At 39.2% G+C, this 23,504-nt stretch overlaps 1 protein-coding gene across 1 annotated transcript in view; it reads left to right on the top strand.

Moving 5' to 3' along the window:
* Nucleotides 1–23,504, top strand: part of SPATA16 (spermatogenesis associated 16) — a 78,221-nt gene that overhangs the window by 6,152 nt on the left and 48,565 nt on the right. Inside the window, exons 2-3 of the mRNA XM_065845036.2 lie at nt 8,073–8,218; nt 19,461–19,550. Of these exons, the coding sequence (XP_065701108.1) occupies nt 8,073–8,218; nt 19,461–19,550 (236 nt within the window). The remainder of the gene's footprint in view (nt 1–8,072; nt 8,219–19,460; nt 19,551–23,504) is intronic.

Below are 23,504 nucleotides of genomic sequence, written 5' to 3'. Positions count from 1 at the left end.
ATTTGATTGTCACTTACACTCAAAAGCCTCATTGACCTAAACACATGCAAACCACATGTTTTAAATACACTGAGAAACAGAGACAAGGTCCCTGTAGTATGTTCCTCAGTAGGTAACACAAGGAAAAAAATTCTCTAGGTCCCTGAACCCCACAGCTCCCCACATGTATCACATGCATCGTGATACCAATAGCAGATAAACCCCAACATGTGATGCTGCCTCTTGTCTCTGAATGCAAAGTGGTGTCTCAGAGCCCATCTTTAAGTGAGGTTTATGTTAAGGGCCCTAAGAAATTGGAAGTGTTTATCCTCCCAACTGCCATCTGCTCCTGGAAGGTATTGTACAGGAACAGGGAGGGCAGAGCAATTTGTGGCTAATTTGTGACTCTAGGTGCTTCCTGGCTAGAGCCAACACAGTGACACAAATGCAGTGACAGTTGGATTAATTTATAGCAAGAAAATTAGGGAAGTGAAGAGATTGTTCAGACACCAAAAGCAGCTAATACAGGCAACCAGCAGGCACAGAATGTGTGCTGTTAAAGAATTTTCTATCTGAAATGTCTTTAAATCATATTGCTATGTACCTATATAGACTCTGCAGAGGAGAGGCAGAGATGCAGGCTGAAGTGGGCACTGAATTGGAAAGCATTCATGGACTGATTTGAGAGTAACTTTATCCATGAGGACAGTTTAGAGAAAATGTGTTATTAAAGTACTTTATTTCCATTTAGAGATTCACACAGGCATACACAGACAGTAGGTGGTGACAGCTGCTACCAGAACCATTTGTTATCTTACTCCTGTTCAGCTTTGACAGGGTAAAATGAATATAAATGCTGAAAAGCTTTACAGAGGTGAACGAAACAATAAAAAGTAGGGGGGAATGAATTCTGGTTAGGTTACTTTAGGGAAGAGCTTTATTTCTGTTTATTCCTGAGGCAGGGATATGTGCTGTGTTTTTAACACTGACAATACTGCTGAAAGGATTCTTGGTGGAGTTTGCCAAATCCACACCATCCTGAGGTGGGGAGAGAGGGGAGAGCTGACCTTGCAGCTAACCTTAATGTCATATCCAAAAATTGTATGAAAATAAGGCATCAGCAAATGATTGCTTTTCCCTAATAATCCTGTCCATAAAAATGGAGTGAGTCTTTCACATAGTTTGTCTTTAATAAAAGTGCTAGTGAGATATCTCCGTGTTTGGACTTAGTGGTAGCAAATCTCTTGGCAAAGGGATTAAATCAGTTGGCCTGAAATTATATTGCTTTTTCCAAGCAATCATGACAGCTCTCAAAATCTTTCTACAATATAGTCACATCACACCAGCTGACAGTTGCCTCCAAAACACATTCATTTTGGCCAGCTCCTCCTGTGAACATTATCAACAGACTGATGCTCCTGCTTTGAAGTCCAATAGGCATCTTGAACTACAAGCCTATCAAGAGGTGGTAGTGGTATCAGTTTTGACTTCTGTCTGGTTTTTTGGTTTTTACATGGAATATTTACACCATCCTTTGTTTGGTTGGATCTTTGATGGACTTACAGTGGAGGACTGAAAGATTTTGTATTACAAAGGCAATCTATAAAGGAGATTTCAGTATGTTGTACAGAATATAAAGCTGCTCGGAAACTATTGTAGTATATTGATTCCACAATGTATGTTTCATTACAGAGCTCTGGTGTTTTGGTTTGGTTTGTTTTCTTCTTCTGTGACTACTCCTCTCACCCTGGCAATACTGATAAAGGGAACACTCCATAAAATAGGGATTGGTAACAAGAGGCACAGATTTATAGCACAGCACACAGATTAAGCTGAAGTCAAACAGATTATATTTTTCCAAAACCTTTGTTCCTCATTTAATGCTTCCAAACCAAATTATTCATAATATGAGAAAGACCCCTAAGTTTGCACTGGGGGGAGGTAAAGCCTTTATCTGAAATCGGGCCAATAAACAGGAATGACTTCAGCTTAGGAGTGCTGCAGGGAATGTCAATAGCTTCTGTAAGAGAGAAAGATTCAAATCAAGCTTATTTTTATAAAGCAGAATCCATGAAAAAAAGCACAAACTAAAACCCTACATCCTCTGAAGTTTGTGGGCACTTGAAATCTTGTTTTTGCAAAAAGATCTTGTCTCCTGAAAGGCCAGAATAGTGACAGATTCACAAAATCTGTCAGCCTTTGGGGAACATAAAATTTAGCTTCGAACTTCTCTAACATTCTGCCCCACCTGGCCACCAAATCCCTTCCATGTACCTCTGGTTTCTGCAAAAAGGGCTGGTTGTAGCCAAAGAAGGAATTTAAACCTAGACAAAGACAGGGCTTAAGACAAATCCAATGAAAAAGTGAGGGGAGCAGGCAGAACCCCACCCCAGCAGACCTCATGGTGAAGGCAAGCAGCCTATTCAGTTCATCTGGTACAGTCAATACTTAACCGGATCCAGGCTTTTCTGCCAAATAGTGGTTTTCTGAATAGAAATAGGGATCATTTCTCAAAACTTATTATGCGAGGTATATTTGGCTCTCAGCCAATACTGGGTAACCAATAATATCTCCAAGATAGTAATGTGTGCACAGGACATATTTGCTATTACAGAATCCAGTGGTAACTCTGCATAGAGCAGCTAATATGCCAAAAATATCATACGTATTATTTGAATTACCCATTGCAGAGCACATTGCAGGAAACCTAGTAAATTTAGTTGTTCTCTACCTGGCACCTACATTCATATTTAGCAGTGAATTATATATTTTCAATATGTTTTCTAGCCAGTTATTTACACAAATCTCATTAGCAATAAGGACAGGAGGTTTATATACAATTCCTGCTCTGCTGACTGAAATTGCATACCAAGATGTCAGTATGACTCCAAATAGGAGCTGGAAAGTTATGCTGCATGAAAACATATTATTGAGAGAATATCCTCTCTCTTTTTATTCTCCATACTGATTTTTTTTTTCCTCTCTCCACTGAGACAAAACTGCTATTAACTGGTTCTTTGTTACACCAGTTTCCTACGGTATTTTTGGTAGTGCCTAGCAGTTGTAAGGACTGGAATACAGCGTAACATGCAAAGAGCAGTTTGTTTTCAGCCCTGTGTGAGGCTTGCTATCAGGCTTTGAAAGTTATTTTCAGAAGTAGGCTTCCTTAGCAGACATTTTCTGGGATGTAGATAGTGTTCAACTTGCCAGGTGCCTGATGTGCAATGTAGTGACGTTACCAAGCTGATTACTTGGATGGCTCTGAAGTGAAGGCATCTGGTTAGGATTGTTGGCTAGTCAGAAGGCAAGACACTAATTAAATATTTCTTGCCTTCTCAGGTTTGTCCCTTTGATTAGCCACTCTAAAAATCCCTCCAGGGAAACCCACAAAGTAATCTTTAAAATGGAGAGGCTGACCAACCATTCCTCTACTAACAACAACAAACAAAACAAAACAAAACAAGCACAATCAGCTCCAGCAAGGCTAGCAAGTTACTGCTGTAGTCACGTTAATGCTTAACCCTTTCAGTACAGCAGAGGAAAGCATGAGTGATCTCATGGAAGTTGCAAAATATCTCATTGACGCACACCATTTGACCCAGTTTACCTGTTTTCCCAAGCTAAATTTGCTATCAAATATGCATCTATATCCACACGTGGAGATGGATATCTACTGGGCATCTTATTCTTAAGAGGAAATGTATTCCTGAATTTAACAGACACCAAACCTACAGCAGCAATTCGTAAACTGCTACCATAGCCAGTTTCTTACACTCAAACATTTCACCTTGTTTTCAGTGAAGAGGGTGCTGGCAGCAATGCAAACATGCAGACGTACAAATCACCAGAGCTCTAATTTTATTTTTCCAAATAACACACCTGCTGACCAGGAAGGTGCCTCAACAATCAGCATTTCCACCGGTCTTTTACCAAAGTCATGGTGGGTTTGGGGGGACCTTTTCCTCACTTTCTTATTAGTCAATGCCTGGGAGGTCTTTACTCATAAAATTTCCTTGCTTGCTACTGCCAGAATTAAAGCCTTAATACCAGAACAAGATCTATGCTAAGTTCACAGTGTCACAGACTTGTTCTGTGACCTCTGACAAAGTACTTTATCACAAACATTTATAAAACTCTGGTTTCAGCAATATATTTATAGGGTGTTACACATGGTAAGATAAACCTCCTTTATCGGTGAAAGATAATTAGTCTCCATTCACCACTAAGACAAAAATTGCAGGTAACCGTTTCATTCCTTACACTTCATATACGTAACTTGGTGACTCTTTGTACGGGATAACAAAGCAGTCTTCTAAAGGATGTGTGATACGCATACACAAAATCTGCATGACAGCTACCAGTTGTAACAAGGGCCCCATGATAATATAAATGAGCTTTCGCAGGATTTTTAACATTCAGTATCATTTCCAGAAAAAATATTCCTATCCACTGACAGGAGCACTCTCAGGTAGACGAAGTCTGAAAGTTAAAAATACTGTTAGTTTGCTAGTTATGGTAAAGGACATTAAATGGTACATTGAAGGTTTTTAACCCCAGATTGGCTGTAAAGCTTCCAATGTTTAAGTTGTTTACTCCAATTTCATAGCCTCAATAACCTTTAAGATATTGGCAATATTTCTGCAGAACAAAAGTTCAAAGTCTTAGGTAATATGAACCCCCATATTTCCCAGTTTGGAATTAAAATGAAATTCTGTAACATTCTGTTTCTGGGATAAGAAACCCTCAATGGTACAATATGTAGTGTCTTCTAGAAGGCCACATCTACATTTGAATGTCCTTATGATAGGGGCTTAAGGTATTCAGAGGAGCAAGATGGACCTGCTGTTTCCTTTTACTCCAAAAACACCAACAGCCCTTTTGATCTTTAGAGGCAGTTTTACTGAGCTGTAGATTATAGCAAGATAAGGAAAACTCAGTTCTGCTAGGTAAAACATGAAAATTGCAAACAATTCTCCTCCCTGCTCATTATATCTGTGCATGGCACAGCCTTTCTTCTTCCCTTGCTCTCAGTCCAGCAGGGTTTCCCAAAGTTACAACAATCTGTAGCTACAGAGGCTCCTTTGGATCCCTAGGAAATTTTCCTTTTTCTCTTCCCCTTTGAAACTCAGATGTGAGTCTTTCTACAACTCCTCTCCACATCCCCACCTGTACTGCAAAATCCCAGCTCACTGTCTCTTTCCTGACTCACTTCCCCTCTGGGAACTTCCCCAAACGAGCTTTCTCAGATGCTTTCTGGCACTGTCTTTGCCTCAACCCCCCAAAAACCGCTCAGGCAGACTCAATATTCAGTGGCAGACCAGACAACACAAGAAAACAGTCCTTCTCCTGATGCATAGACAAGTCCTTTTATCAGACAGGCCAGCAAAATACAGTAAAGGGTGATGAAACACACACACAAAGTTATCATCTCCATCAGAGCTTGGCAAATGATGACATGCTTGTCAGTCTGTACCAAGATGGTTCACTCAACATAAACCTTTTCCAGTGGTGCCCATATTGCTACCAGAAACATCCCTCATATCAATCAGCACATTTAATTGTGCATCTCACTAATAACAGATGCTAGGGCTATTTTGTATATTCATAACCTTTCTGCTTAGTACAGAAGGAACCATTTCTGTAAAATTAAGTTAAATGTTACTTCTGGTGCATGTTGCTGTTATTACTATGGAATTAGTGTGGAGGAGCCCATCTCAAACACATTTATCCACTGCAGAAATGCTACATAAAAATCAGGAGAGAGCTTGGATCTAAAAAAAAATGATACAACCTAGATAGTCCCAAACACAGGCACATCCTTTAAAATATTACTCTGATTTTTGTGAGATTAAAGACTGAGTTATTATTTGTTACTTTGAACTCTTACTCAGAGATGTCTTAGAGAAGACTTGGCAGAACCCAATCTTCACTGTATTGAAACATATTTTCTGAATCCTTATCTGTTCAGATATGGTTTACAGAGACTCATGTCTTGGTTTTTGTCAAAGATAACTGAGGGGTTATGCAGGTCTAGACATAACTCTTCCTATCAGCAGTAAGACTTGAGGAAACTCTGAATTGCAGCACTTGATACTGAAGTGATCCCTAAATGATTCTTTTCTTCTCACAATCATTCAAGAACTTGAAAATCCAAGAAGTAGCCTCAAATCTCTCATTCCCATAAATTTAACAGAGGTCACAGCATGGCAAATTCAGCTGAAAAGTGTTATTACAGAAAAACTTGATGATACTTTTATGTTCACTGATGTGAACATAATTCTCTGGGTCTTTTAGCTACATATAGCATGTCTTATCCATAGAGACACTTCAGCAGATATATATGGCACCATAAGCAAAGTTAAAAGTGATGAATTCTCTGATTTATAACTTCTACTGATAACAAGATGATAGAAAATCCCAAATGTATGGGTGTTATTATATACACTGTGTAACTTCAGTCAGCAGAGAAGGGATGTGAAAGGGAAGATATTTATCACACCTGAACTGGGGGCACAATTCACTGAATGACCCTTCTTGTCTGTAAACAATCGAGTCAATCTCTAACCAATGCACAAAAATCTTACATATAGGGTTAGCTTTGCAGGTGCTAAGTGTCGATGTGGATCTATAATCCTTTTTGCTTTGAAGGATCTCACAGAGGAAGATGCACACATATATAGAAGAGCTCTTTCCTTGACAGAGTTAATCTTCTAAGGAGATCACAAACCGCTGAGTTGAAATGGCGCCTCCTAAAAATCAACCGCTGGCTTTTAAATACATAGGCACAATAAACTAATTACTATAACTAAACTTATTGGTGATGAAGAGCCATACAAACAGTCCAGAGCCTCCTCATTCTATTTTAAAGCTTAGGTGACTGGCAAATCGGACCCACGTGAAAGTCCCTTGGATATATTCATTTAAAGCAGAAGCTGCATTCATCCGCATGAGGCTGCAGTTGCACATCAGTGTCATAAGAGTCCTCAGCACTGTCTTTGTGTGATCTGAGATTTTAGGCACACAGCCTAGATAAATATTAATTTGTTAATCTTCGTTAAAAATCTACTTTTAAAGATGAATCACAGTGAAGTCACCTAGTCAGATGAAATCATTGCACATTAAACAAACCTCTTAGGGATGTTCAGCCAAGCAAAGGACCTTTGATTGCATTTTCATTAGTAGCACTATATTGTTATTGTCCTTAAAGACAAGGCTCTTACACTTAATCTATTTGTTTACAGTTGTATCTAATTGCTTACAGTTGAATTTTCTTAAGAACTTAATTTTTACTACTCTTTGGCATTACAAAATCTGGTTGCCTGTAGATTATTGAAACAAATATTTGAGGACTGAAGGTTTTCCTGCCCAGGATCATACCTCTGCCAGTGCTGAGGATTCTCTGAAACTTTAAGGAGTTGTGGGTTACTCAATTCTAATGATCCACATTATGAAATAGAACATTATTTGATGGGAAAGTCACTGGATGCGATGAACAGCAAGCAATTTCTCCATCAGGATTTTTTTTTTTTTTTTTAAACAGAAGATATGTTTCTCTCTGCTAAACTCTGTACAGCTCAAGAAGATGTAAAAGGTGGTTGATCTCATCCTTGTTACTTCCTATGGCAGTTTCCAGGAAGGAAGAGTCCTTCCAGTAAATGAGGGGGAAAATTTCCGTTTTCCTCGCCTCGTATCACACTCTGCTGTCCTATCTGTGAGACTAAGGCAGCAGAGCTCACCACTGCCTTACTGAAATAAATAACAGTCACCTGAGACTCCTCCTTCGACCTCTGTCTCAAGATGGTAATGGATTTTGGGAGTCTGAAGTTGAGTCTTTATTTCTGAAAACAGTGAAAAATAGTTTCTTTCCTAAAAGTGCTTTTTTGTTTTTAGCTTATTATCTGCTCTCAACTATCCCTTCCAGGAGAATGACATTGCATTTTATATTACATTCACATGTATTTGTACTGATTTTTATAGTTGTAACTCTAACTAGAGTCAGGGTATATTTTACTTATAAGTCAGTTTTCTCAATTTATCAGCTACAAAAAGGTGTATTATAACATTAGTAAATATTGGTTTTGTTTCTTGTACAGCTTTGCAGTAAAGGTGTTGCTGTGGACCATCCCTTTGAGTCATTTCCAGAAGACATTTCCAGTATCGCCAGTTTTATTGAGACAAAGCTTGTAACCTGCTACTTAAAGCTTAAGAAGCCTGATGATGCTCTGAATCATTCACACAGGTAAAAATAAATATTGATCAGCTACACTGCTAAGACCGAAATCAAAAATTAAACAAAGACTAGGAATAAATCCTGTGCAGGGAAAATCAGTTTAATAATGAGAAAACAGGAATCAATAAAACACAACTTACAGAGGGTTCTGATGTATAGATTGGACTAATTCTCAAAATTCAAGCTATTAAACCACAATAGCCATGTATACATTTACTGCTTTGATTATACAACAGGTAAGGATATGCAAGTGAGTCATGTACATAGTTTAGGACAAGCTTAAATTGAAGCCAGATGAATATAAACATTCTCAGCCTTATCTGACAGTAATGATACCATGAGCTCTTGATCTTTTTCAAGCCAGATTAGGTCAGGGATAGCTTCAAGTTATTTTTCATTACATAATTCCTCATGTGCTCATTTGTGATCCACATTAAAAATCAGCACCACCAGCAATGCATCAAGAAGCCAGAACCAAAACTTGCACATGGTGGAGATGAAATTCCCGCTAGTTTCAGATGAGTTAGGTTTTTGCTGGGTTTGTGCTGCCTTTAATTAGTATCCAGGCATAACGATAGCTTTTGTTAAATGCATGCCTGTCCTGCCAACAAGACTTCATTATTGAGGTCTCCGTTCTTTTTTTCCCTTGTATGATATGTATTAAGATTGACAATGCAATTAGTGCAGGCTGAGGATTTTTTCATACAATCATCTTGAGTGTAGCTACAAAAGAGTAGTTACAACAGAAGACACATGCTTATGCCTAATGCGCGGGAAACAGTAGTGAAGAATAAGGTGTTGGTATAGAAATGCGATGCTGTCATGGCACCAGGTTCATTTAGATACACGCAAAGTCATGGGAAGTCTGAGAATCCTGACTTAATGACGAGGTCTTCTCCCACCCCTGCTCCTCCACACCCCTTCCCCAATCATTCTTTGCCTGTAAAGCTACACCTACCCAGAGACTATCCACATCATGGGGGTGTGTCTTTCAGACTAGTTCCAAGTACCATCTGAATGCCCATAAGTACTTAGAGAACATGAGGTGCTCTCCCAGGCACATCTACCAGGGACACAACCTGTATTCCTTTCAGGAAGATTGTTCTGTTATGTGAGCCAAAGCATTAGAAGTGGGAAAGACTGCAAACTAAAAACCAACCACGTTTTTTCATGACTTCTTAAAGACCATGTTAGAAAGGTGAAAAATAAACTTTGACTGGGCTCCCAACTTTTGGAAAAATATAAAGTGTTAATGATCACTCTCTTCTTCTGTGATTTCCAAAAAACACTGAAACAATGAAGCTATTAGGACAGCATAAGTATCATTAGAACAGGAAATACTTGGCTTTACCTCCTTTAAATTATCTTGATTTCAAAATCGTAAGGTGCGCTGACCCCAGTGCTACAGAAAATAAAGCCCATTCAGACATGCTTCGGTTTCAGTTGTCTTAAAACAGAAACCAGGACCTACAGAAACCCACGACATACCCAGAAAATAAATGCAGTCAGATTGAGATCACTGGAAAACTGATGTAGGGAAAAATCTTCACTCGTCTTTTCTACATACAATTTTAACAATTTATTCGTAACTCATTTAGTTCTGTAGCACAAAGAAAAGTAGCAATCGGTAATGCCTATTTTCAATATAAATCATTGAATAACTTGCAGATTTGGAATAAATCTACTGACCCTGCTAGTCACATTGTAAAATACAGGAACTGATATGATAGTATACCAGCAAAAAATATTCTGCAGCATAATTAACACAAAGACAAAACTTGAAATATAATCAATAGCTATATTTTTCAAAAGGAGCAAATAAATTACTCCAAGCTATCCTCCTAAAAATAGCTTGCTGCCATCAGTTAACTAGTGCATATACAATTTTTATTCCCATTGAGTTTTATGTCATCACCGCATTGTAATGGTTTGCTGGTAATCCTTTGGCATTAATCATGAATCCAAATTAAAATATTCATTTCTGCATTTATTTGCATTTACTGAACTATTCTTCCTTTAATTTCATGTAAATTTCACACCTCCTGCATTCATTTCTGAAGCCTTATTAACCAAAAAAATCAGCTTTAACATTCTCACACCTAATTGTATCAAATATATAGAAGTGGGTTTTGCAAGGAAGAAATCTTACAAAATGTCACAACTAGACAAATAAAGAAAAATTCCAGCAGCTCAGTTTTAAAGTGTTCAAGAACAGGCATCTCCAGGGGAGTAGCTTTCCTATTCTTTAGATCCTGTATGAGACGCCAAGTCTGGGTCCTCCTGAAAAGCAGAAATTGTGTTCTCTGGTTTCTCAATACCAAAATTTAAGGCTGTCTTTAGCATCACTGTCACAACTGAGGACACAAGCTGGGTTCTGATCATTTGTCAGGCCGATACAAAAGATTTACCCTTCACAATGAAACCCTATTAAAATCACTTCTCATCTGTCAAAGCCTTAAACAAACATACCATGTATTGACCTCACCAAGCAACATCTGCAGCAACCTACTTGACCACCACTTTTCATCATAAGATAGCCATCAAAATAATTCCTAATTTGCAGTCTGAAGCTATAAAATGAATCACACAATATTTACATGCCCTGTGGTCCTTTTGGCCCAGGCATTATGGCATACCAGGGTTTAATGATCTTAATAACCCCATATGGCTTGCTGAGAAATTAGATTTTCCCTTTGGTTGCAGAAGGCAATTTTCAATTATAGCAGATGGCAAAACAGTGAAGGTCTGAGAAGTCAAGAACTGACTAAGAAATCGCAGATTAGTAGTTAGGCCTTATGTTGCTCAGCCCAATAATGTCAGTGGTTAGATTTTTGCCCCAAATGAAAACAATCCTGAAGCAGAGCACAGCATTTCAGCAGAGCAGCCCCCAATTATGCCTACTCTTCAGAGGGCCAGGCCTAACAGAGAAATCCATAAAGATGCAGTTGCATGTAACAACCCCCGGCGCATCACGTATACAGCTCAGCAACCATTGAGATTCAATTTTGCCTGAAATTGGAAAGAGTGATGCTGAACTCCATGACAATTGAAGATGGAAGAACCTCCAAACATGAGATGCACTACTTTCTCAATAAGACTCTATATTCCTTTACAGTTTCTTTGTTTATTTTGCTTTTTTCCTCCAAGCAAACTAAAATTAGCCTCCATTGACACCATGTGACTTACTATTTGCACATGAGCAAATAACACAGGAACTTTCTATTGGAAATATGGTTTTGATGCTCCACTAATGCTTTCTCAGCTGCTGTGGTCCTCATGGCACACAAGATTTGAAGAATGACAGACACGTGGCTTGATCTAGTTGCCTAAACATAGACTGCTGTTTGTAGAGACCCCGTACATGGATCAAGCACTAGAACATATGGAAGAGTTTATCCAGCAGGAAGTGACAAAAAGCTTTTTGTTTCCTTTTTGCCTACTTTTGATCACCCCCTGCCCAGCTGCAACATGGCTGCTGGTGCCACAGGGCTCCTCTGGATAAAAGCTCCTCAGCAGGGGAAGGAGGCTGCCCACCAGAGGTGAGGAGTCCCACCTCTTCCCAACAGGATCGCCATCATGCCACAGGAAGCCCGCGGCTGGTGGTGGGACATGCATTGGGAATTGCCATCTGGAAGAATGTTTGTTACCCACCCCCTCTCAGAGCATCCCTGGGCTTTCCTCTCTGCCCTTCTTCCCTCGATCTTGAAATTCTGAACGTAAATGCTGAGGGGAGAAAGAGGAATCAGACATTGTGACAAGTTTATTTAACATTTCCTCTAAGTAATGCCTGAAAAATATGTTCATGATAATGGGGACTGCTGTACAGAGCTATTAAAAATCTTCAGGGGTTAGCAAAGATTTTCCTGTGTCCTTGCAGATTCTACTCCACAGCATAACCTGCTGCCAATTCTCTCCCTCTCTTCTGGAAAGGCAATGCATAGAGAATGTAATAAATCTGTAAAGCCTTTCCTACTCTGCCTTTTTATGTGTTCGGTGGAAGGCAGGGCTCTCTAATGCCTCTTGCACAATTCATAGGGAGACACATGAAGCAGAATATAGCACCTCTGTTAAGTAGTACATGATTGCTTTAGTGATGACTTAACAGAGGGAATTCTCTTATGGAGGTACAGTGTGAAAAAAAATCTAAAACAGCTGAAGCCTGAGAGATTTAATTCTAAATCCTCTGCATTTTCCCCATCAACTTTTCAAATGCAAAAGGTTTAAAATAATTACTAATGATCAAGCTTTATGCAATATCTGTCAGAAAAAAAAAAAAAAAGAAAGGCATCTCAAAACTTGGTCATTGTATTACAGACAGAATAAGTCAGGACTCTTTAATCTAGATTAATTCAGAACTTCCAGACTAATAATTCAATATTCAGTTACTTCTTCATTCCCTAGGTTCCTTATTCTGCACCTTTAAAATAGGTCTACATTAGAGTAAGTTGAAGAATGGAATTCTAGTGAAATATTAGATAATAAAAAATAAATAATGCAATGATGGTATGATACAGTGCAGTCAGTGGACAATAAAATGAAGACAATAGAAGAAGAGCACAAGAAGAGCATGGATTTTCAGGTAGAAGAATTAAAATGAGAAACATAATGGCTGATTTGGCTCATCTGTGGGAAGTCTGTAGTGTAAAATATACTTTGCTCTAAACTACTTTCCTAATCTCTTTACCTCAGAAAACGGAAGAAAAAGAAAGAGAATAATTAGCAGCATCTAATTACTTCAGCAATTGTGTTAGGTATATTGCAATATACATAATAGATGAGATATTATTAATACAAAGTTATTCCATTGAGATACCCTGGATAATATAAACCAGAAGTATTCTTAAAATAATTCCTTCTCATGCAGTATTTCAAATATTTCTATGAACTTAAACTTCTTATTACTTTTTAAATGAGAAGCCATTTCTCTGGATTCCAATACTCAAGTCCAAATCATATGTTATTTTCAGGTTGATAGATCAATGACATAGTTCCCGTTTTATGGGCTGAGACTTCCTCCATTGAGGTCAAAGGCTATATTCCCCTTTACTTTGATGATGCTACGTTGCAAAAACACATCTACACAATGTCTGGTGGGATCCTATTTAGGAAAAGCATATTTGGAAATAATAAGTGCCCCAGAAGAAATACAATTCCTCATAGAAGGAAAAGTCTAAGAACATTGAACTGTTTTATAAGAGTTGAGATACATGACAGGAGTCCTAATGGCATCAGAAAATCTGGTGATCAAGAAAGTGGCACATGTACAGCTGGAAAGGGAGTGGGCGGCACATTATGCAAAAAAGACAGGGAATACAGAGTATCTCCACTTGCGTTAAGATGCTTTAGAAGCTTTGAAACAAGATCTTTCTAAATATCTTTTTGTTCTGGACTGGAGAACATTCTCCTTTTTACCACCTTCACAGCTGAGGAATCGAGACCTATATAGCACATTTATCTTATGCTTGCAATTCAAAGCAAATTGCTGCTGCAAAACCTTTTAGCATGGCAGTTATATTTCACTTTAGTGACAGAGAAAAGGCGTTGTGTGAAACCTTTTTTTGGGAACCCACACTTCCTCCCTTCCTGTCTGTTTTGATGTGAAAACTTCATGAGATGATTTCTTTTTTGCACTGAAGGTCCTCACCCTTAGATGCCATAACTGCATTTATTTCCAATTGGTTGTACAAAAATCCAACTGCACAAAGACAAGTCAGGTGTCCTCCTTAAGTGTAAAAGGATTTGGTCCCGTTCTTGATCCACATAAATTTAGTAGAAGCTTTTCTGTCTTTGCAGCTGTTTGGTTGGTTCAATGGTGACAACTACATTAGAAGGGATGCCTAATGATTTATCAGATGGCCACCAAATACACACATTCTGGACTCTGCCAGATTTGCCTTGATAAGCAATATTTGGTACAGCCACTCTTGTAGCTACATCTACTAAGCAGCCCTGGCCTCTCCATCCTCCAGCTTTTATCCATATAACACAGATATTATGTAATTTTGCATGTCACTTCTTTAAAAAGAGTGGCCAGGGCAGGGAGAGAAGGGTGCTCCATCCTTCAGAGACCAGAGGGGACACAGAGGAAAGGGGTCCCCAAGCACAGGGCAGAGTGATCTCAGTCCCAGCCAGGCATTTGGTAGCAATAGACAGAAAACTCCTCATGGACTGATAGGTCTGAACCTGTCCAGCCACCAAGAGACTGAAACCAAGCTCAGGAGAAAGGTCATACCTCTCTCACATGTCCATGCAGGTGGCTCTCCTTACCACAAACACCCTCCATCTCCATTTAATTATTAATACCCACTAGCGCTGAAACCACCACTCTCTTGTCCTCTGGGAGAAAGTACTTCTGCATGCCTGCTTTCACAAGCCTACCAAATATTTCCACCAGCTTGTTGCAACAATGAAGTGGGTTTTTTTTCCTCTTCAGTATGTCAATTTTGGTAAACTCTCACCCAGAGCAAGGAAGGCCACAAGCTTTCGTGTATCCAAGATGCATCTCTTGGTTCCCTACAACAGCACCAGGAGAAGCGGTTTAGCGTAGAAAGTTGGATACAGGCAAATGTACCACCATGAGGTCCTCAAATAACACTTAAATGAAATCATAGCATAGCTGTACGTGCACATTGCAGGAAAACATGGTAAGACTGATTCCTAGCTACCACAGGATTCAGGAATTTGAGGTTTGGGAATTTGACTGCCTCTAGTAGAGCTGAACTCTTAAACCAGCACTTGGGATGACAGAACAGAGCATGGCAGACTCAGACAGATGTAAGACTAGTACCACACTGTATCACCAGCTCTACTGATTGACAGTATTCACTGAAGATAAAAGCATTGTATTAGTCTACAGAAACTGAATACATGGCTCTGCTGAATACTAGTTGACACATTGCACTGACATTATATGTAATGCCGTGGTGAAGAACACCTCAGCGACTGCATCTGTGCAGTCACTTCACACCAGCAACACATGGATGTACCAGCACACCTTGCTGCCACACCAGCCCATGCTGGCTCCACGTCTCTCTGCAAAGCACCACGTATTGCTTTAGCACTGAATTTCCAGTTCCGATAAATCACCTAATTCCTCTCTAATCATCAATTGTAGTTGACTATCAAAACGCATTTGTATAGAAGACCACACTCTACCATAGGAAGGCACAGACAACTAAGAAAAAGCTTCTGGCACTCTAACTGCGTGCAACTCTACAAACAAACCAGCTTTTACTCACAATACTAGCGAGGAAAAAAAAGTTTGCCCGTTTTATTGGTGAAGCATTTTTTTTCCACTTGTTTAATCTATAGAATCATCTTATTGAATTTTTCTTGGTCTATAAAGGCCAAACACAAATGGTGTGGTGAATAGTAGCAAAGGCACATTTCACATCAGTCAGTTTAGAGTTAAATCACCATTGCATTGGGGAAGGAATTCCATAGAGAATGCGTACCTTCGAGAAAAGGCAATGTGATTTCTAGCAGCTAGTTTTCATGTAGCTATCAGTTTCTTGACACACCTGTTTTCTTAACACCAAGCAGTAAGACTGAAAGAAAAACTTGGAGAGAAAACCACACACTAACGTGTGCATAATGGGGAGAGAGTTGATGCCTTCTTCCCCTCTCCTCACAGTTTAAAAAAAGGATAATAGGACAAACACTGTATTATTTTTAAGAGAAGATGTCAAGATGAAAAAATGAAAATGTCAAAAACAAGGCTGATATACAGCATTACTTAAGGACTGTTTTGTTGAGAAAAACTGACCAAATGATTTACGAAAGGCTTTTAGCAGGGCAATCTTTGGATTACAGTGAAGATGAAAAATAAATGAAAATCTATTTCAAGTTTACTTTAGTCTAGTCATTTGACAGATGGGGGAAAAACCTGGCAAGAACACAAGTTTTAATCTTCAGATGTAGTGACTTTATTTGCAGTTCTGTGGATTAGAAGTTTTCTCTGTGCAAAATAAGAGCTATCCATTTTCAGACAACTCCTGTCAAAACTTTTTCTACCTGAAGCTCCCTTGCGAAGCACGTGAGTAAAAAGACCAAAGGGTTGATGCTTCTGCTCCTGGCACAAATCGCCACGTACAAAGATTGTCCTGACTGTGATGCAGCCAGCATGTCCAACACCTTCTCCCTTTCCTAATTTTGCTTTCAAGGCTCTCTTGAAACACATCCCTTCTAATTAATTACTGGGTTAACCAGCCTAGTATCAAGACTGCTCATGGCTGGAGGTGGATCTTGGAGCATGGACTTGTTCTCAGTATGCACAGCCTGGCACATTTCTGCCTGGCCAGATGGGTCTCCCATCTGCTCTTATTTGAAGGAGAACTTCATAAAATTAGGGTTTTCCTCTTAACCTTTGTTTGTACAACTCCTTTGCTTCTTACTTTCATTCAGGTTTTGTTTGTTCAGGGTTGAGTTGTGGTTTTCTGTTTGTTTTGGGTTTGTTTGGTTTTGTTGTTGGTTTTCTCCTTTTCACCAAAATCACCTGAAACACAGCAGAGTCAGTTTTAAAAGTCAAAGGAATATCTCTGCTCAATTTTAGTCACACCTGGCATTAAATCAGCACTGCTCTGCATAAAGGCTACTAAACCGGAGCTGCATCAGCACAGCAAAGGGCTACTTTTGGGTAGAGTAATAATATAGCAGAATTTTTTAGTGTGTAGGCTACAGAGAGCCTAGCAACATCAAACCAAACTGCCAGGAGTCGAAGGTAGCTTTCTGATGTTTGTTCAAGCTATTAGGGCATAGTATAATATTTTTCAGCATAGAAAGAGAAGCAGTTGATCTTTTTGAGACTAGTAAAAAAAAAATCAAGATGGAAAATGGAGAGCCAGTATCTAATTCTTTGAAAATCTGCTACAGTTCTATATTTATTATAAGCCTATCACAGCACATCCTGCTCAAAGACTTACAGAAAGTATGTTGCTAAGTACCAGGGAATTATTGATTTTTTAATTTTTTCCCCTCATAGTGCTATTGCTTGGCTGAGGTAGAACCAATAACTTGCAGAGGGGAGAAAAAAAAAAAAGGAAAATCAATATCACTATTATCAACTGTTGACTACAGTTTACAGCAGCAATAATCTCCTTTAAAATAACTTGCAGAAGTACCAGTTGTCATCTATGTAAGGTATTACCATTTTGGTCAAATCATTAAACACTCACAGTACTTGATCTTTCAATGATTTTGTTTTGATTAAATTAAATTTTGGTGACCATCAGTATTGTCTAAACTTCAGATTTGAACCATGTTTGGCTGAGAATTGCAGTGTTTGCTGTTGGGATTATAATTTTGCTACTGAAAAGAGTGATTTGTTCCCCTCACCAAGAGCAACTCCAGTAATGCCTTAAGTTTCACGATCAGCACTAGTTTTCCCCCCACACCTTCTTCCCAGAGATATAATTCCTGCACGGTAATGCTGTGTCTCAATACAGTTTTATGAGCTTTTTTTTTCATGATGGGTTGGAAAAGCATAGCTCTGAGATGGTTCCTATATCACCCTAGAATGGTCTTCAGCAAAGTTGCATCTCCAGAGCACAGTGCAGCTCTGCTCATACAGACTAAACCTTTATTGTGCCAGCAGAACAGAAATGTCTCTGGTTTCATGTAACTTACATTTGAGTCTAGCACAGTAGTAGGATTGTGATGCACTTGACCCAATTTCCTCCATTTCCTGCACATTACATGGTTCACAGACCATTTTTGGTACTCACAAACTAATGTCAGAGAAAAGTACTTGCATGTTCTGCATGATCTGTGCACAAAATACAAGTAACAGCTAACGGAGACACAGGAATCCAAACCAAGGACAAACCTGTAAGACAGCTTTGAACAACATGTACTGGGACATTTTGTTTAAGGGAACAGCTTAAGTCTAGTGTGAAATAAAAGCCCTAGCTGCCTACAATATAGATAAAATGTCCTCAACATTAGCTTCTCTGACCTGCCGATTCACTCCTAATGTATCTAATTACTTGCAAATATAGATATAACCATTCAGAGCTTTCTGTATGCCTTGGAGAAAGTGCCTGCAGAGTGAACCTCATGCATAAGCCTACAGCATCTTGGAGACACTTTTAGGTTTTAACAGATTCTGAAAGTTCCTTTAAAGGCCCCAGACGTACAGCCCAAGAGTACTGAAAACATATAGAAAAGACAGTTACTTGCCTTCTAAAATGCACTGGGTGTTTCCATACATGTGACTTCATAGCTAAATGTGTTTACATATATATGTCAGTTTCAAGACAATAAATAAGCTTTAATAAATTATTTGGTTATGGAGAGGATTAGTTCAGTGGTTGTTAGACTGAAATCACAATAGCAGCTGTATTTAATCGTATCCAAAGCTATCAATGAGGAAAGAAAAGCCAGTCCGCAAGTTTCCTTTGTAGTAGAAGGTAGCCTTAATCTCCTTGTTGACTTGGTAAATTACTATTGAATATTTAGTATTTGTCATTACATGCATGTTTTATAAAGCTTTGCATCCTAGAACACCCTTTATGTACCTTTCCTTCAAAGCTGGGGAGAAGTGCTGACCAGAGAAGCCAGTGACTTGCTGGAGATATCACAAGTGGAACTATTTAGATGTAGAAGGAGCTGTCACTCTTGCCCTCCCCCTGCCCACATCAGGAGGACACCCTGCCTGCCAATCTAACCACTTAAGCTATTTTTATTCTTCCATTTTTTCTCATATTGACTTAAAGCCTGTAATAGGTTATACCTGGAATTACCTCTGTTGTAGTTAAAGGTCTAAGAAACATGCCAAGGTCCACCCACGTAGAACCTACCACTTGTACAGAAAGTATTTTAACATCTTCTAAGCAAACATTAAAATACATTCCAGATGCACGGTTCTTCCAGGTAGACAGATCAGACAACTGCCACTCATGTTAGTGGATGTAGGGTTTAACAAGAAGTTGTACTGCAGCATTTTGGCTTATGTTATCTACAAGCTAAAGGCAATATAGCACATTGCCGCAGAACTTTTTTTCTAGAACAATACACAAGACCCTAATGAAACTGCATTTATGATATAAGCTCAATAAAATTTTAATAATGCTTGTTCATATATCACAGCTGTCAAGAGAAAGTGACAGTTCACATTACATTTGAGACACACAGTACTGAGTTACATAGAATAAGTGTATACAGTATGTGTCTTAGTCACAGTTTGATTATCAGTAGCATTTAAGGATTTAAGAATCAGAAATCTAAACTTGTCTATCCCTCTTGTCTTTTCAAGGAGCATTATTCTGAACCCAGCTTATTTCCGGAACCACCTGCGCCAAGCCGCCGTGTTTCGGTGCTTAGAAAGATACTCTGAAGCTGCAAGGTACTCCGCTGCTCGTGGATTTCTAATGGTTTCTCTGTATCTCTTTCATTTCAGCTCTCAGTAGTAAGGATATCATCTTATATCCAGGCTTTTCCAAAATCAGCAGGAGCTTTGCGTTGGCTTTGTGTATATGATCTCGCACGCAGCAGAGCTCCAATCCTCCCAGTTGGCATAACATGAATAATCCAAATTATGTCCCTAGTTGGCAGTTAGACTAATGCACATAGGAGGACTTACTCGTTCTCAGGTGGAAGGGTGAGCCCTGGTCATGTCCCAGGGCTGCACTGGGGGAAAAGCTACATGCACGCAAGCACCTTCCACTCCCTGGTTTCACCACAGCCCTGGGCAGAAACTCAGGTGTGCTTAGAGGGGAATCGGGGGAGGAAAAAAAAAAATTAAAAAAAGAAATAAAGATCTCAGGGTACACTGTGATATGCTGCAAAATTTAGCCTGTGTGCAGCTGATGAGACTGCTGGTGCGAACGGGAACTGCTGGCAGGAGGAAAGACTGCAAGAGGAAGCTCTGCTTGTATACTTGCGTTAATGCTGCCAAAACTTAAAAGTTCCAAATGCGGCAGAAGCTTTTAACCATTTAACATGCTTAAAAGAAAATGATGCATGGGGAAATGCAATAGTGACTTGATATGTATCGTCATTACTGCTAACCTTAGACACTTAGAGAGGACTGTTCAGCTGAAGACCATGAGGTATATCACAAAATATTTCACAAATCATTAGCTAACTAATGGCAGATCAGTCAGTGCAAATTAGGCAAGAGACTGAAAGGGTCACTTTGCTCATCATTTAAGATTGATGGTAGTGGTAGAGCTCTGAAGCTATTAAAATAGCAGCAAAACAGTTTGTATAGGGAGTGGAAGAAGACTTTATCCAAGCGGAGTTGCAGAGAGGATTTGGGAAGATGAACTTCAATTTTCTGTGCTGGATTTCAGCCAATACTCCAGGACTTTTCTTTCTGCAGGGCACACATTGAGATTATGTCAAAGTAATCTGCACTAGCTTTCACATGTCAGGACAGGGAACAGAATTCAGTTCCCCAAGACAAGGAAACAGCTCTTCCAAATTTCTTTAGAAATATGATTTCAGATAAACCTGGAATATTTCACTTCACTGTTAACCCACCTATTCCTTCAAAAAACAACCAAACAAAAAAACCCCACCACATACCACGAACAGCTCACTTTGCAAATAAAGCTGTTTCAAACAGAGAAAGAACTTTGTTGAAAAACAATGAAGAGTTGTGATAGTTCCTGTATCTCCTTTTATATCTCACTGATAGAGGTCTCATTGTCCTAAAATCTTGTTAAGGTGTTGATTCAGAGAGAAATTATGACCTACTGAATGCTCAACAGCCGAGATCCACCGATCAACCATACATTTTAAAACTGTGTTAGGAGAACATTGTTTTGTAACAGGTGGGGGATCATGTCTAGGATACTTTCAAACCCAAAAATTCACTAGTATTGCAACAGGTGAAGTAATACAAGGAAACCTGTTTGGGGTGCTGGGGTGAGGAAGGGGCAGAGGAGATGGGAAGAGAAAGGGGTTCTCCCCTTGAAGAAGTGATACTGAAGATTCGAAAAAAAAGTTAGGAAAAAAAAATAGCCTTTCAGAAACTTATCTTTCCTAAGAAGCAATACATATACCTGCCCATATTCAAGAAGACAGTAAGAACACCAAGGTGTTCATAAATATGATTTCAAAATTTTTTTCAAAAATCGTAGTTGGTGTTACTGCAGATAAGCAATCGGTAAGTTTACTACATCAGCAGGCAAGAAGGAACGTTGTCAGCCTTTTTTTCCCTACATCAAGTAGCTTTCAGAAAACTAGATGATTTTAAATGAGATTATGTATTTTGTAAAGGAGAGGAACATTCTGACAGACTGAATCTAGAGTGGTTCCAAAAGCAGTGACTATAGCAGTATGCAGAGTTTAGCCTAGTTTAACATAGTGTTATAGCAACTGTGCAGAGCTGCTTCTGCAGATTGTGTTAAACTAAGCTTAGCACTACTTCTGTCATCTCACCAGAGTCACTGGTCTTAGTCGAACCCTAGTAAAGGTGCAGAATGTAGTCTGCTCCTTACAGACGTACTATGGCATACAAATATTCAGTTGCAGTTTCTGGAAATAAAAACTTGTTTTTTCTTAGCATAAACTGTCATTTATTTCTGCTTGCTTTTTGCACAAGAAGAAGGTCACTGTATTTCTTTTTCTGCTTTAAGTATTCCTTACTTTCCCACTCCACTCATTTGCTTTTTTAAGTTATTGCATAGTCCATTAAATACACCCAGAACTGCATGGGTATGTGAACAAGAGTGGCTGGATGTGAACAGTACTGCTTGGCACAAGCAGTGTAGATAATCACATTTAACTCAGCCTACCTATCAAGCTGAGATCCCCTGAGATTTTGTCTCCGAGGAGGTACCAGACCAAATTCTTCATTCAGAGAAAGTCGTAGGCTAGAGTGGGGTCAACTGTAATTTAAGCATCTCTCAAGTTCCTCTGTGTGTAATTTTGACTAGTACAGTGCAGTGTCAGAAGAATAAGCATATGAAGCAGTCTAAATGCAAGGACATCTGAATTAATGTAAAGAGTCTGATATGCCCAGATCTGCAACACTTCTGAATTTTGTCAGCTGTGTAGAGATTCCTTCGGGATAGCACTGTGATAGGATGCTACCATGTAGAGCGCAGCCTAAGGCCATTTGGCATTGTAAAGCAATCCTAGAAATACCATGGTGGGGTCACAGCATCTGCAAACAATGAATTCTAAAGTGCTGCAACCACTTTCACTAGGATGTCAGCTAGTAAATATATTTCTCCTCTGTTGGTATATCTGATGTTAGGAGACTGCACTTGATAAACAGAGTCAAGATTTAAACCTCAGAAAGGGAGAAAATCAACTTCAGTTGAAAGACCATCCTGTCCCTTGAACAAATGGGCATATACAAATGGGCTTTATATACAAATTTAGTTTGGAAGTTATCATGAAGTTTTATGCATTAGAATGCATTTAGGCTTTGGATCAGCTTCCAATAGCAGCTACTGAAAGTACCCTGCCAAAGACAAGGAGTCATAGCTGATAAAAGACCACTTAATAACCAGAATGGAAAGTTCAGGAAAGGGTCCTGGGCTCACTTCTGTCACAAAACAGAAAATGCCCTTGGAGAAGGCTGAGGAGAATCCAACCTTCCTCACAATACAAGGACTGGTACTTTAGGGAAGGAAGATATAAAGGACACATGTGTGCAAGGGAATGCATAAGCCACAGAAGAACCTTGGCAACCCATACTGTCTCTGAAGACAGAGCAGCCAAACCACCAGACCTTGCTTTCAAGGACAAGAGCGCTAGAAAAAGAACACGCACCCAAAGGTGAGCCTCAAAGCTCCCAAAGAAAGTGGTGTCAGAGCCTGCGCATCCTTCATCTCTCCAAGCCCACAGCTGCCTGTTACACATCCACAGGAGAAGGTCTAACCAGATGAGCAATACAGCATCAAAACAGTTTTTCTTCTTTACTCCAATAGTGAAAGCTACTCCTGACACTGAATAGTCTTGAATCAGTAGCAAGGTGAAATTTTGTAAGTTACAGAAAAGTATGGCCACCTTTGCTTTGAAACTAGAGTTTTAAATACAGAAGAGATTTTGCCCCTTTACATCATTAAGCTGCACAGCTCTCATCTTCCTGCTAATCAAAATGCTGTGCTGATTTAACAGTGTCAGTATGTTCTGTGAAAAGCTTAAGATAGTTCTTTTATCACCAGCTAGAACACTAGTGACTTGAAATTAGTTGTATACATGAAGGGGAAAACAGACTGTCTGTCCCTCTGCCAGAACAAACAACTCATATTCATCTGACTGCATAGAGTAGGGGTAAGCAATCCTTAAGGAGGGAGTTTTAGTATCTTAATAGCTGTGGCATGGCTGACTCAGCTTTTTG

The sequence above is a fragment of the Patagioenas fasciata genome, chromosome 9, assembly GCF_037038585.1.
Source record: "Patagioenas fasciata isolate bPatFas1 chromosome 9, bPatFas1.hap1, whole genome shotgun sequence".
In the NCBI taxonomy this organism is placed as follows: domain Eukaryota; kingdom Metazoa; phylum Chordata; class Aves; order Columbiformes; family Columbidae; genus Patagioenas; species Patagioenas fasciata.
The sequence above is the reverse complement of the archived record's forward strand: the minus strand, read 5'-3'. Positions and strand labels throughout refer to the sequence as shown.